This window comes from Somniosus microcephalus, chromosome 5 (assembly GCF_052327205.1).
Source record: "Somniosus microcephalus isolate GS21.2 chromosome 5, FLI_Smic_1.0, whole genome shotgun sequence".
NCBI classification, from domain to species: domain Eukaryota; kingdom Metazoa; phylum Chordata; class Chondrichthyes; order Squaliformes; family Somniosidae; genus Somniosus; species Somniosus microcephalus.
The window spans coordinates 124,631,870-124,646,564 of record NC_140991.1 but is presented as its reverse complement, the minus strand read 5'-3'; the positions used below and the strand labels follow the sequence as shown (position 1 = coordinate 124,646,564).

General features: G+C 41.5%; 1 protein-coding gene across 1 annotated transcript in view; it reads left to right on the top strand.

Annotated features, from left to right (window-relative positions):
- Positions 1-13,791, top strand: part of LOC147117295 (band 4.1-like protein 4B) — a 165,474-nt gene extending 151,683 nt beyond the window's left edge. Inside the window, exons 13-19 of the mRNA XM_085989358.1 lie at positions 1,264-1,433; positions 1,524-1,633; positions 1,740-1,811; positions 2,897-2,927; positions 8,942-8,975; positions 9,090-9,148; positions 10,488-13,791. Coding sequence (XP_085845484.1) covers positions 1,264-1,433; positions 1,524-1,633; positions 1,740-1,811; positions 2,897-2,927; positions 8,942-8,975; positions 9,090-9,148; positions 10,488-10,644 — 633 coding nt within the window. The 3' untranslated portion in view covers positions 10,645-13,791. The remainder of the gene's footprint in view (positions 1-1,263; positions 1,434-1,523; positions 1,634-1,739; positions 1,812-2,896; positions 2,928-8,941; positions 8,976-9,089; positions 9,149-10,487) is intronic.
- The last annotated feature ends 904 nt before the right edge of the window (positions 13,792-14,695 follow it).

Genomic DNA, 14,695 nt, shown 5'->3' with positions numbered 1-14,695 from the left:
AAATATACTGAATTTTCCAAACTTATTTTTGCTTTGTGTTACAAATTCAGTTTTGCATATCTACCTTCTTGGGTTCAGTGCTGCCAGTCACTCATTTAAGCAGTCTGAGAGTCTACTTTTATGGGGGTTGACTCACTGCCCTGTATCTACTTGTACAACAGCATAACTCAGGGATGTAATAATAGCATCCCCTTGTGATCTGGACTGGATACTCATATTTTCTGCACATGTATTTATTTCTTGTCTCTGTAGGTGGACTGAGTGAACATTTGGTGAGACGAGACTTTTGATTCGCTAAGCTGCTTTATTCCCATCAGGTGAACATACAGGAAAAACAGCTATGATCAGATTCACTTATTTCTATCAGTGCAGTTTGTCTTTGTGTAATAATCTAAAATAATGAACAAGCTATACTACTGCACTTCAGAGGGTCATTTTGCTTGACTTGAAGCTAATTTTCGAAATCATTATGCCTGCATTACATCCCCCTCGCAGCCCTTTACTGCCTGACTGCTTTCGCAGCCTTGCCATTTAAAAAAAAAACCTCTCCTCTCTCGGTCTGTGTCCCAGCCCCTATGTTGTATCTTTTCACAAACAGACACATTAAAGGGCTTTCGAATACAATAGATGTGAGGTATTTTTCAAATGCCCAGACAAGCTAACAAATTGCTTATTGTTTCGCCTTTGGTGAAACCAGCTGTATAACATATTAATCACCTTTTGTCTAGGTACCTTTTTTAAAACTTTGAACGTACATTGCTTTCAAACACCCAAATCCATCGTGTGGAGAAATGATCCAAAATCCTGAAACGTGACACCCTGCAAGATTGTAGGTTGCTATTCCTCAACTGATTAGTCAGGAGGACATGCTGAAGTGAATAAGATGCTGATTCATGGAGAGGCAGAAAAAAATCTCATTCCTCAAAGTAGTCACTGGGAGTGCAGTTGTTGGCTTGTGAGTTTCAAAAACAAACCAATAAGAGTAATATTCAGAAGGATCTGTTGGCTTTTGCGGTCAGCGGCAAAGGAACGGTGCTAGCCGTTCATTACGCTTATCCTTGCTCACAGACTTTTGAGTTTTTGTATTGGAAGTTGCGGTAATTAGAGATCCAAAACAATGCGCCACCCTGTACAGCTGATAGCCTCACCGTTATTTTTACCGCAAAAATCCGAGCCAGCGCGTTTTATTTATTTGAAGCATGGTGTTCTATAAAAATTGCATTTCTAAAAATGTGTCTCATAATTTTTCCACCTTGATCAAAGGGTAGAGAACAGGAGCACACATTTGTTTTCCGGTTAGATAATTCCAAAGCATGTAAACATTTGTGGAGATGTGCTGTGGAGAATCACGCATTTTTCAGACTACGAGCTCCAACCCAAAATAAAGAGGGACGATCAGATTTAATGCGTCTGGGATCTCGCTTTAGATTCAGGTATAATTTTTACAATTTAATTTTATGTTTTTGTTTATTTCTACCTGTTAAAAGACTGTTTAAGTAACAGCAGACCAATATTTATTCCAGTGGTCGGACTGAATATGAAGCAACACATAAAAGTAGATTGCGTCGGACGAGTACATTTGAAAGGCGCCCAAGCAAACGCTATCCCTCACGAAGACATTCCACAATTAAAGGTATTTTTTGCGCATTATGGATTATTTTTTAATGACTTTGATTATTTTTTTAAACAAGGCGTGATTTGTTAATGGTACACCCACTGTCAACATTGGGCATTTGTAGGTCAGAAGCTGCATGGCTGTGCACACAATAAAGCGACTCCTTTTCCAAAATGTCCTCCAGCTCCAACCTCAGGTGAGAATTCCAAGCTACACCAGTGTTATTTTTCAATTTCCTGCATCTTGTGGTTTAGGGGTACAATTGGCAATTCACGTCACATTGGAGACAGTTGTGCACTGTGGGGCCCATGCCCACTTAGAACTGGATTGAGACTGCCCACTTTCCTATAAACAGAAGGGAAAGACTATCTTTTTCCCACATCAGTTTTCTCCCTGACTTCCTCTCCTGAATACATTGTTTCTTTGCTGGGGTGTGGTTCAGTAGGTTAATTGTAAGTATCCTGCTCAGCACAAATTGTGGGTTGAATTTTGGATTATATAGTATATAGCTACTCGGTGGATAAACACACTGAACCATCAAAGGAATCCTGGACAGAGAGACTTTCATCACATCAGCGGGACCTGAATCAAATTTAGGAAGCAGGCATAAAAGGGCAGAGCCTAATCCACTACCACCCAATCCCTCACATTAAGAAGAATTTTAATGTTCCATCGTCTTACACACTCAGGAGCCATGCATAATTATAATTTTCCAAGATTTTGCTGATGATGCGGTGCAATATTGCTGCATGTTGACTTTTTTTTGAAGTGTTCTTTTGGGGGTGAAAGAGAAGCATGCAAAAATTTTCTTTATACCCTTATGAAAAATGACACGGCAGGTTTTCACTGATAGGAACATTTCTTATTTTCGGTACATAATTTACTTCAGGTTAAACTTCTTTATGAAATATACTTTGAGTCACTAAAACAGATCAATTTAAAGTAAAAACACTCTGGAGCAACATAAAACAAACTGAGTTTGACTAATTTCAGGAATAGAGTTGACATGTATACGTGTTGGGGGAGGGAGAAGAGAAGCCCTCTAATATGAACTCTTGTTAAATGCCTGCCAGTGATCCTACAGGGCGGAGCTCAGTGTTGAAGGTACTTATGTTTTCCCCTTATGTCATGTTTATGGAAACACAATATATACAAATACATTGTACTTTTAGCCCATGGTATTCATGGTAAATATGAATCGTGTGTTCTGATTGGCGTACTGTGCCATCTGCACAGCAGCCTTTCCATTTTACCAACTAACAATCTGTTTGTTTCTTACAGGTTCAAATCCAGCAAAATATGGACACACCAGGTTTGAATTACTTTTATTTTTCTTCTAAAAGGTTAAGTAGCATGACAATTTACCAGAAGCTGTTAACTCTTGACTGATCAGTAGCAATTCCGCAGTAACTTAATTTGTAATTTGCGAAGAGTTTAGATCAGTTATACCATTGGGCAGATATAAAGCAAACAACATTTTACATTGATGATTGTGCAATAATTGACATAATGAAGACATTTTGGGACATAAATGTATAATGAATGAGATAGATTTAGCACACAGGAACTTGGAAAGGGACCTGGGTGTAATTGTTGATGGGTCATTTACAATGTCTAGACCAAGTGGCAAAGCAATTAAAAAGCTAATACATAGCTAGAATGTATACTCAGAGCATCAGAATAGAAGTCATGCTAAGGCTTTGCAATGCACTGTTCAACCTTCTGCTTGAATATTGTGTTCAGTTTTGGTCACAAAAGGCACATACTTCTGTCAGAATGGATACAGAAAAGAACAGCAAGACTGATTCCATGGGAATAGTGTTAGGGAAAGATCAGAGCAACTTAAACTTTACAATCTAAAAATAAGGCTTTTTGGGGGGAATTCATTGAAGTATATAAAATATTTCATGGTCTTTGTTGTGTATGTACCTTTAAGGGAATAACTGGTCTTAGACTGCAGGACCGGCAGTGACCACCCCTGTATAAAAGGCCCTAGCAAGCTTCTGTAGTTTCAGTTTCAAGCTGCCTCTTGTTCAGTAAAGTACCTGTTAAACTGTTCTCCCGAAGTCCGTGTATTATTGAGGCGCAGACTTTACAGTGGCGACGAGTAACTTCGAACTCACCTGCAGTCTGGCATCATCTCACGGGGATCTCACCTGAAAGGAAGGTCCTGGAAGGTCGTAGTCTGAGCAACGGGCGTCGACCGAGGGCAACCGCCAAAAGAATCCATCGGTGTTTGGAGAATTGTGGGAGAGACTGTGGTTCCAGCGAATCGTGCTGGTAGCAGGTAGCGCGCTGACCCTTCCGGACTGCGGCGGGCTCAAGCTCGACCGAGCGGCTCTACAAATCGGGCCGCGCAGCGTCGCCGGGAAAAGAAAACAGGAGAGAGAGGGTGGAGCGCACAGGGCGCGGTCGGTGCTCGAGAACAGGACAGCGGAGAGAAACTAAACGGGGGGGAAGGAAAGCGAGACGCGCCGAAGCTGCGGGTCGCCGCCATTACCCCGTAGAACGCTAGGAGCAGCGTGGCAGTAAGGGGAAGAAGCAAAAGCGCGGGAGGCGCCATTTTATCCCGTTGGGGAAGAAGCAAAAGCGCGGGAGGCGCCTTTTTATTCCATTGGGGAAGAAGCAAAAGCGCGGGAGGCGCCATTTTAAATCGCCCAAGATGCCGAAAAGTGGCAGTATCACTGCTTTCGACAATGAGGTAGAAGACTGGACCACATATGTAGAAAGAATCGAAGTGTACTGCAAGGCAAATGAGGTGGCCGATGGAAAGAGGGCGTCGGTATTATTAAATCTGATGGGTGCGAATACGTACGGCCTATTGCGGAATTTAATTACCCCAGTTAAACCCATGGAGAAAAGTTTTGAGGAGATTGTTCATATCTTACAGGAACACCTAAGCCCTACACCACTGCTGATAGCAGAAAGATTCAAGTTCCATAAAAGAAACCAGCACAAAGATGAGAGCAATGCTGACTATCTTACGGAACTACGCAAGTTATCGAAGCACTGCCAGTTCGGAGCAGGACTGGCAGACACCTTACGGGATAAGTTTGTCTGCGGGCTCCAGAGTGAAGGAACCCAGAAACGACTACTTTCAAAAAAGGACCTGACACTGGAACAGGCGTCAGCGTGGCAGTATCCTACGCAGCAGCAGCACGGGGAGCTGCGGAAATACAACAGAAACCACAAGAATACAGCGCTAACAAAATGGCGTATGGAGCCGAAAAGTGCTATCGCTGCGGCAGAACAACACATGAGCAGAAGGACTGCTGGTTTAAAGACAAAATATGCAGGCAATGCGGGAAGATGGGACATATAGCAAGAGTCTGCAGGTCGGGAAAGAAGACCAACACGACAAGAACTACTAAGGAACAGTACAGGAAAGTAAAGAAACTGACAGATAGTAGTTCAGAAGATCAGGAGAGTGATAAGGACTCCGGGAGCAGGCGACTAAGTTGTTTAAAGTTACACAACGTGATCGCAAAAGAAGATCACCGAACCATTTGGGTCACCCTCATGATAGCAGGGTCCACAGTGAAGATGGAATTGGACACAGGATCAGCCCTAACTGTCCTGAATCGACGAGACTATGAGCGGCTATTCTCACACATACCCTTAAAGGACACATCCATTGTATTGAAGACATACACGGGGCAAAAGGTCTACCCCAGAGGAAAAATAAGGGTGCCAGTTGAATATAACGGAAAGGAAACACAGAAACTATACATGTATATACTACGAGATGGAGGACCACCATTATTGGGACGTGAATGGATCCGAAGACTACAATTGGATTGGCTTTCCATTCTGGCACTAACTGTGACTGACAAAAAAGATGATGACGTCGCACCTGGACGTCTGTCACAAATTCTATCTGACGTGGAAGAGGTGTTCCAACAAGGACTTGGGACTCTAAAAGGAGTAAAGGCAACCATAAAGATTGGGGATAACGCAACCCCAAAATTTTTCAAGGCCAGACCGGTGCCATACGCGATACGCCCAGCTGTGGAAGCTGAACTGGAGAGTCTGGAGCGTTCGGGGGTGCTGTCTAAGGTGGACTGGAGTGAGTGGGCCACACCCATCGTTCCTGTAATGAAGAAAGCATTGAGCAGCACGCCTGGGAGCCAAGGAAGGTTCGCAACTGTGGGGACTTCAAGGTGACTGTGAACCCAGTCCTGCACACAGTACAGTATCCGCTTCCGCGGATAGAAGATATTTTCGCCTCACTATCTGGAGGGAAACGTTTTACAAAGATTGACCTGGCTCAAGCGTATCTACAAATGGAGGTGGAAGAAGCATCCAGGAAATACCTCACGATAAACACTCACAAAGGCCTTTACCAGTACAATCGACTGGTATTTGGGGTAGCATCGGCCCCGGCTATGTGGCAGAGGGCAATGGAACAAGTCCTGCAAGGGATCCCGGGGACCCAGTGTTATTTGGACAACATCCTGGTTACAGGCGAAAATGACAATGAACACCTTGCCAACCTGGAACAGGTGCTCATGAGATTGCAGGAATATGGGCTACGAGCCAACCGCCCCAAATGCGAGTTCTTCAGGAGACAAATCTTGCATTGTGGCCACATGATTGATGAGGAAGGGTTGCATAAGTCGCCGGACAAGATTGAGGCTGTAGTCAAGGCTCCAGCACCAGAAAATGTGTCGCAACTGAGGTCGTTACTCGGGTTAGTGAACTACTACCATACGTTCTTGCCGAATTTATCTACAATTCTGCACCCACTGAACGCCCTCCTTCAAACTGGTTTAACATGGAAATGGAGTGATGAATGTAAGCGTGCCTTTCAGGAATGTAAATGCCAAATCACTTCAAAAGAATATTGGCCCACTACAACCCAACACTACCGATTCGGTTGGCATGTGATGCGTCACCTTACGGCATTGGAACGGTGCTGTCACACAAATTCCGTGACGGTTCAGAGAGGCCAATAGCCTTTGCATCGCGCTCGCCAACCTCAGCCGAGCGTAACTACGCCCAGATTGACAGGGAGGCCCTCAGCCTGGTGTGGGGGGTGAAGAAGTTCAATCACTATCTGCACGGGCAGAAAAACACCCTACTGACTGATCATCAACCCCTGGTCTCAATTTTTAACCCAAAGAAGGGCGTTCCGGTGATGACGGCGCAACGGCTGCAAAGATGGTCACTTTATCTAGGGGCACATCAGTATGACATAGAGTACAAAGGTACGAAACAACATGGAAACGCTGATGGGCTGTCGCGCCTACCGTTGCCTACGGCGGAAGAAGCACCTGCAGTGGACCCAGTGGAGATATTCCATGCGACCATAGTCGAATGTTTGCCTGTTACAAACGCAAGTATTGAGAAGGAAACCCGAAATGACCCGACACACTCTCGGATCTATGATTTGACGGTGAAGGGATAGCCAGCATATGGCGACTCACTGTTGCCAGCATTCTCGCCAAGGAGGGAACAGCTGTCAGTGTGCCGGGGAACCTTGTTGTGTGGATCCCGAGTGGTAATTCCACCCAAGTTGAGAGATAGAGTACTCAATGAGCTTCACGAGGGTCATCTGGGAGGGGTAAAAATGAAGAGCCTAGCCAGGGCGTTTGTGTGGTGGCCGGGAATCGATAAAGAAATCGAGGATATGACCAAGAGATGCACAGGATGCCAGAAGGTCCAAAACGCTCCACCACAGGCCCTGCTACATCCATGGGAGTGGCCCTCATCTCCATGGCAACGGGTACAGATTGATTTCGCTGGTCCATTTATGGACTCAATGTTTCTAATTGCTGTGGACACCCATTCGAAATGGCCAGAGGTCATTAAAATGTCCTCCACCACCACAGAGAAAACTATTGCAGTCCTAAGGACCATCTTCGCCAGGAATGGGTTGCCAGAACAGATCTGTTCCGACAATGGCCCACAGTTTGTGTCTGAGGATTTCCGGAGGTTCCTGAAGAATAATGGGGTGAAACATTACACACCTGCCCTATATCATCCAGCCACAAATGGATTGGATGAGAGGTTTGTTCAGACCTTTAAAAAGGCCATAAAGGCAATGTATAATGACGACATACCACTGCAACACAAGGTGGATAACTTCCTGTTTGCTTACCGGAATGCGACACATGCAGTAACCAACCAAACTCCAGCCGTACTGTTTTTCAACCGGAGACTAAGATGTCGCTTGGATTTGCTCAAACCAAACATAAGACGAGATGTTGAGGATAAGCAGTTCCAGCACATAAATGAGAAGCCAACCAGGAGCTTCAAGATAGGGCAACCAGTCTTGGCCCGCGACTACCGAACAGAAAAATGGCAGCCAGGCACGATATGCACACAGCAGGGACCACTAATGTACAAAGTGGACGTTGGAGAGAGCATCGTGAGACGCCATGCTGACCAGATTCTAGAGTCACAGGAACAAGCCAAACCTGTACCACAAGCATATGCACCTGGTAATGAGCCCGAAGTACAGATTGCGTCTACCTCAGAAGCAGGGGTATTGGAAGCTGAAGAACCAACCAATGACAATGAGCCAGAATTGACTCCACCGCCAGAACAGGATACTCGAGAAAGGCGCTATCCAGTCCGGATCAGGAAGCCTCCTCAAAGACTGAACTTATAAATGACTATTTCAGTTGATATATATTACTGAGAAAATTGTAATTGTAATTAGTTATTATTTAGTTGTTAAATGAATGTTATGTCCTGCTTATCTAAAAGGGGAGGAATTGTTGTGTATGTACCTTTAAGGGAATAACTGGTCTTAGACTGCAGTACTGGCAGTGACCACCCCTGTATAAAAGGCCCTAGCAGGCTTATGTAGTTTTAGTTTCAAGCTGCCCCTTGTTCAGTAAAGTACCTGTTAAACTGTTCTCCCGAAGTCCGTGTATTATTGAGGCGCGGACTTTACAGTCTTGACGTGGTAAACCCCGATTATTACCTCAACATAGCCAATGAAGAAAAGAAAAAAGGTATTTGAAGGAACACAAGTATTTAAAGCTTCTACATTGGGTGACATATTTGATAGAAAAGGTTACTTGCAGCCTTTTTGCATTGTATCTGTTATTTTACTGACTTTAAAATAAGTAATAGAAAATGCTGAAAATATATAGCGGGCCAATCAGCATCTGGAATGGATAGAAAAGTTATTGTTTCTGGTGGAACTGAGTTCTGATGTGGGCTCAAACCTGAAACAATAAAATGTTTCTTTTTAAGATTCTGATGTATGTTGTATATTTCCATTTTTTAATTTCAAATTTTTAGAATTTTTAGTTTTATTTTCATACTTTTATTGATTTAACTTACTTTCTTTCTCCTTCCCACTCTTTCTGACAGTGCTCAGAACAATGCAGGAATTCGTGGATACCAGGTAAAAATTGCGTTATTAACTGAGTAAATATGATACTGTAATGGCTATTGTATAACTAAAAGTAGTAGTAGTCTGAAAATGGTAGTAATTGTCCTCTTGGTTATCTGTTTTTAGACTCCATATATGTGCAACATTCCCCCTGTACAGCAACACTGGCATTCCAGTAACATAAGGTAAGCAGGTCCTACATCTTAAAGATTACAAAGTAAATTTGTTGGATTTTAATTTTATCAATAGCTTACTCATATCCCAGATCATTTGTTGGATCAGCTACTTGAGGTGTGCAATGTATCAGAATGATTTAAAATGAACTGAATTAATGGTTAAATATGGCGACAAAGTTGAAGATTACCAAATTTAGGTCAACATGATATATATTTTCTAAAGTGGTGGGTGAGGGCCAGAGCAAAGTTCTCCTTGCATTTAAAATCTTATTGGCTTGAATCAAATAATAATGCTTATTAAATTTTCAGTCCTTACATGCAGCCAGGATTAAATATATTGCACACCAAAGAACAGCCGTAATAAATTAATTAAATGGCAGTTTTTAAAAAATTAGACCAAGCCTTTCCTTTTTACTGTGAGTTAAAATGTCAAATGTGATTTGCTGATGGATTGCTTCCTTTTTTGGCAATAAACTTATTTTACTTAAGGGTGTTTCTTTTTTTTAAACAAAATATGGCGTTTCTGTTGCTGGGAATCATCTCTGCTGTTCTGCTACTTACAATCACACGGTGGAGGGTGATTTCAATTTCTGTGGTCCTTTACTGGAAGTTGTTTGGTGGAGGGAAATACATGGTAGAGTACCCTTCATTCAATTTTACAACCATCCTTCCTAATGGCTCAATTGTGGTGTTTGTGTTCGTGCCATTGGCATCCCTTGCTGAACCTGGGGAAGCTTGATATTTAAACTGAAGACCCTTCTATGATATATTATTTTTAAACTTTGAGCTTAGAGCTTACCAAGGTGCTACAAAGCCATACTGAATAGATGGGATGGGATATAATCGTTGTCTGGGAGCCTTTAAAATCATTTATCAGGTTTTAAAGGACAAAAATGCAGCGTGTTCAAAGGAAGCATTGTGTGTGGAATTTATGGGAATTCCAAGCCTTTGGGAAGGAAAGTTCTTTATGAGCTGAATTCTGCATGTCCCTGCATGTGCTGGAAACCTACTCGGCTCACTTTGCAAAACTCTAATAACAACCTCATTCTGCAAATTGCTCAATGCATGACATTGTAATCTTGCGCCGTGCCACTTTTCTTTGGACTGATTTGGTACTAATGGTAAAAGCTGGTGACTATACCACTAATGCTGTTGAAACAAAGAAGTTACATTTAACCATCATTCCCATTTTATGTATTTCTTTCTATCTCTTTCTCTCTTTCTGTCCTTTCTACCTTCCCCTACCACCGTGCATGCCATTTTCATTTGTTCAGTAACCATGACTTGATATCCATGTATTTTGTGTAAAGTCTCATCTCACTAACTGCTCACTGTGCACATGGTACAGGCCACCGCCCCATGATGACGGGCACAAATATTACAACCGGACACCATCAGCGGAAGGAAATGGCAGAAACGCAAGATATGTTCAAGAGCAGAATATGAAGAACATGGGAGGCAGGAAGCATAGTGTTGACCAAGATAAACTCATGACAACACTTTGAAACAATGGCAAAATGTTCGTCCCTTCCTATGATTTGGAACCCCCTTCCATTCAAGTTGCAATCCAGAATTGTCTTGTGAAGAAAAAAATCAAAAGGGAAAAGAACTTGGGAAACCACATATTTTAAGCTTGATTTACAATTTTCTCAAGACACCTCTACATGCTTTGAAGATGCCAAACACTTTGGTGTGTTACATCGCAAGTTTTCAGTATTTCTTTGAAACATTTACAAGACCAAATTAGGTTTCCTGAATTTTGTTTGATACATAATACATCATACAGGACTAATAGATTATTTTTTGCTATGTAGTAATGGCAGATCTTCCATTAGGAAAATAAGTTTGAGCAGGAAAAGTAATTGCCAAAGTTGAGACATTCTTGAAATGCTGAGAGCTTACAGTTTGTGTAAAATCTGATCATGGTACAGGGAGGGGCAGTGGGTTCAACTCAGACTACAAAATAGTGATTAGAGTATCCAGCTGTACTTTTGCCAAGTGCTCTGCCTTGTTTCTTACAATATTTTTTTTGAAGGTGCACATTGGGAGCTCAGTACCTGTTGCTCTGTCACTGCTCTGTAAATAGATGGATCAGAAGGCATATGTTGTGGTAAAATGGTGTAAGCTGTGTCTTGCTGCAAACATTTTGTTACTGGTAATGTGCCAGTTTATCCCAATTAATGTTGAATTAAGGCTGTGCTCATTAATCAAAATGTCTTTAGAAAGTTTCTTTTTATACATTTTCTCCCATTTTCTGCTCCATTCTTCTGAGGTCTTGCTTGTGTCACTTACAATACTACTGTCAGAAAGTCAGACAGGAGGAACCTGCTCCAGCTCTCTACCAGTACTGCTTTGAAGCCAGCTAGTAGTAGATGCACAAGAGAAGACCCAGCGTGACTTACAATATTTAAAAAAAATTATTTTCAGGCTCCCCAATGGCTCCAAGAGCAAATGCATCTGAGCGGTGGTGTTAAGCCATACAGACCAGGAAGGTCCCAAATTCAGTCTGATGAGTGAAGGTTTTGGGGGGCACTATAATTGGGCTTGGTGTCCCCCATCTTGGCGATTCACATTGATACTCATTATGTTGTGACCATTGCTGAAAGTATGTGATAGGACAGAATTAGGCTCAACTGTGATGCCTCCTCCCTCTGCCTGTCAACACTTGCTGTGCTGGTGGTTACGTGAAGAATGGCCACTTGGACAGTTGCCCAGCTGTTGGCTTCTGTAAAACTGTACCCTGGCATGAGCCATCACCTTCAGGAAGAGAGAGTAGAAAAGGGAAGAACACTGGGTCGAGAGAAGGAAAGAATCTGTTGTCTATGTAAGGAAGCACATGGCCTCAACCATATATTTTATTGAAACAGTGAAGATTGAGAGCTGGCGATTTGGAGAATTAAGAGTGGGGACCTATATGTTAATACTCTTATCGCACAGTGTTTTGGCGTTCCAGTTTGTCATGATGCTTTAATTAAAATTTATTTTAACAATCAGAACTTGAGAACTAAAAGTCATGACCTCAAGCCAGCTAGCGTGAGTGTGATCTAGTATGAAACATGTGCCTGATCCAAATCTTCTTTTAGTTCTTTTCCAGAAGAAACGAGCACTGAAATATATTTTTAACCTTTGGAGCTCATCATTATGATGTGAACTTGTTGCTAAATGCACATTTGACCAAAACGTTTTTCTTTTTTGTTGGCTTATTTTGTTATGATCATCAAGTAAAATATTCAACTACAGGAATCAGTTGGCACTTGCTTCTACTGTAGGACATAGTTAAACTATGCTATCAGCCACCTTTATACTTATGAAGCTAATGGGAATTACTCAAAAAAACAAAATTAGGAAATCTGATTCGTGATAACTAATATCAAGTGATTTTAGCGTAATGGGCAAAAAAGGCCTTTCTTTTTTAAAGGAAGCATTTTGCAAGCCTTTTAATTTGTGTATGTGGGTGCTTATACTACATTAAAGGGAAACTCCAGATAAACTACTCCAAATGCTTGTTGCTAAAACTTGTCTGTAATCTGTCATCTTGAGTATAAAGTAATTTCTCAAAAGCTTTAAATAAAATGTTCTTCCCTTCCATCTCTACAAGCAGTCATGTGCTACATGATGACTATTTGGTGAGCAATTTAAATGAACAATATTCCTTAGCCATCACTTCATAATTGTCAAACCTTCAGTTATAACCTGTGTGTTTTGAATTGGGACAGTGTGATAAAACAATCTTGTGATATTCTAAGACCATGTTAGCTTTTTACATGCTGCAGACTGACTGACTATAAAAATTATATTTATGGTAAAAAAAATGACTTGTAAAGTAAATTTGCTGTAAAAAAAAATTAAAAATTAATGTTTTATAATGATCAAAATCCCCAATTTGCTATTTCTTGAAGGTGAAGTAAATTTCTCACCCTCCCTCAGGAGGTTGAGTAAATGAGATCCAGTAGCAGCACATATTGTACGGATCCAGCAGAAGTTGTGGATCAGTACAATGAGAGTGGGTTGTTTTGTTTCTCTTGCTTCCATTTTTTGTATTTAGAATTATATTTCATAACCTAATATTCACTTGAGCTCATGGTCGTTTAGCCAGCTGAGATGGCAATGACACTTGTGTAATTGCCTGTTACTCTTCCCCTCCCCAACAAAGTCATAATGAGCTGTCAACACACCAGTGTGCAGTCTCTGAGTCCTCCTTATTCCCTCTGAGACTTGTACAAATGGGAGAGGAAGTGAACCTAGCCATTTATTTAATGTCCAGTTTAACTTCTGTCCAGAACTTTTTTTTTTATAGTCAAATCATCTACCTGTGGGTAATTTTATCAAAGTAACTTTACTGTGATGCTCATATCATAAATACCATCTTATTCTACATTCAGCTAAACTTTATTGTTTGTGCTGGACAGAGGTATCTAAGGAATGCTCTGAACATGACTTCTGGGCTTTTTGATTTGTTTCTGCTGGGTGTGGATGAAGGTGAATTATTGATAAGAATTGTGTAACTGCTGAATAAGTCTTTGAATTGATTACTGTATGAAATGTTGAAGGGTTTATTTTTTTTGAATAGGAACTTCAGATAATTGTGAACTTAGACAACAGAGAGCAAGAAAATGTATGTGCATGTCCAGCAATTAAAATACATAATGAATTACGTGTTCTGATAAAGTGCCTGTGTTGAGGTGCATTTTCTGCAATTGAAGATCTGAGCACGATCAAAGCCGTCCAGAAATTTCAGCAGACATTGATCTGAAACTCCAAACAAACCATTTAACATGTACATTACTAAAGCTCACCAGCAATATGTCAACTTGAGTATAAATAAATTCTTCATTTCCATTCCCACAAGCCGTTCTCAGTCTATGCTGCATACTGGCCATTTTGTAAGCAATTAACTTGCAGTTGCTTTTCTAATGGCATCACTGATGTAGATCAAAACATGGTCCTTCATGTCTTCCCCTGCCCCCTCAATACACCCAAAAATATTTGACACAACAACTTACTTGGCTCTTCTCTCCTTACCCACACACACTAAAAATAGCAACTCCGCTCATTTACATCGGGATTATAAAACATGCTGGTAATTGCACATTTTAAAACTGTCTAGTTTTCTTTTAATTAAAAACTCTTGCAGTGTACGATTCAACTGGAGCAGGGTTTTTTTTAGGGGGGAGGGGTGGTGGTGAGTGGTTTTGCCATGATGTGCTTTTGAATTTGCTCCCTGGTCTTCTAATGTAATATAGCTCCCTCTGATCTTTCCAAACAGTAGTCCAAGAAAACTGCTGGCTGAATCTGAAATCAATCTCTTCCCTATTGAGAGTAGGCTGGTTTCCAAGTGCAGCGACATTGATGCCCCCTGGAACCGTTTTGATGATCTGTCATTGTCAGAGCAGGAGGGAACAGAAAGCATGAAGCATTGAAGGTAGAAGTGAGGGAAAGGGTTGATTAGAAATTCAGAGTAAGCAACAGAGGAAAATTTCAATACCGTATTCATTCTGAAATACTTAAACCAGTGTTCAAGCACTATCTCCTGTGCAGTGCCACTTAGGCGTAGAC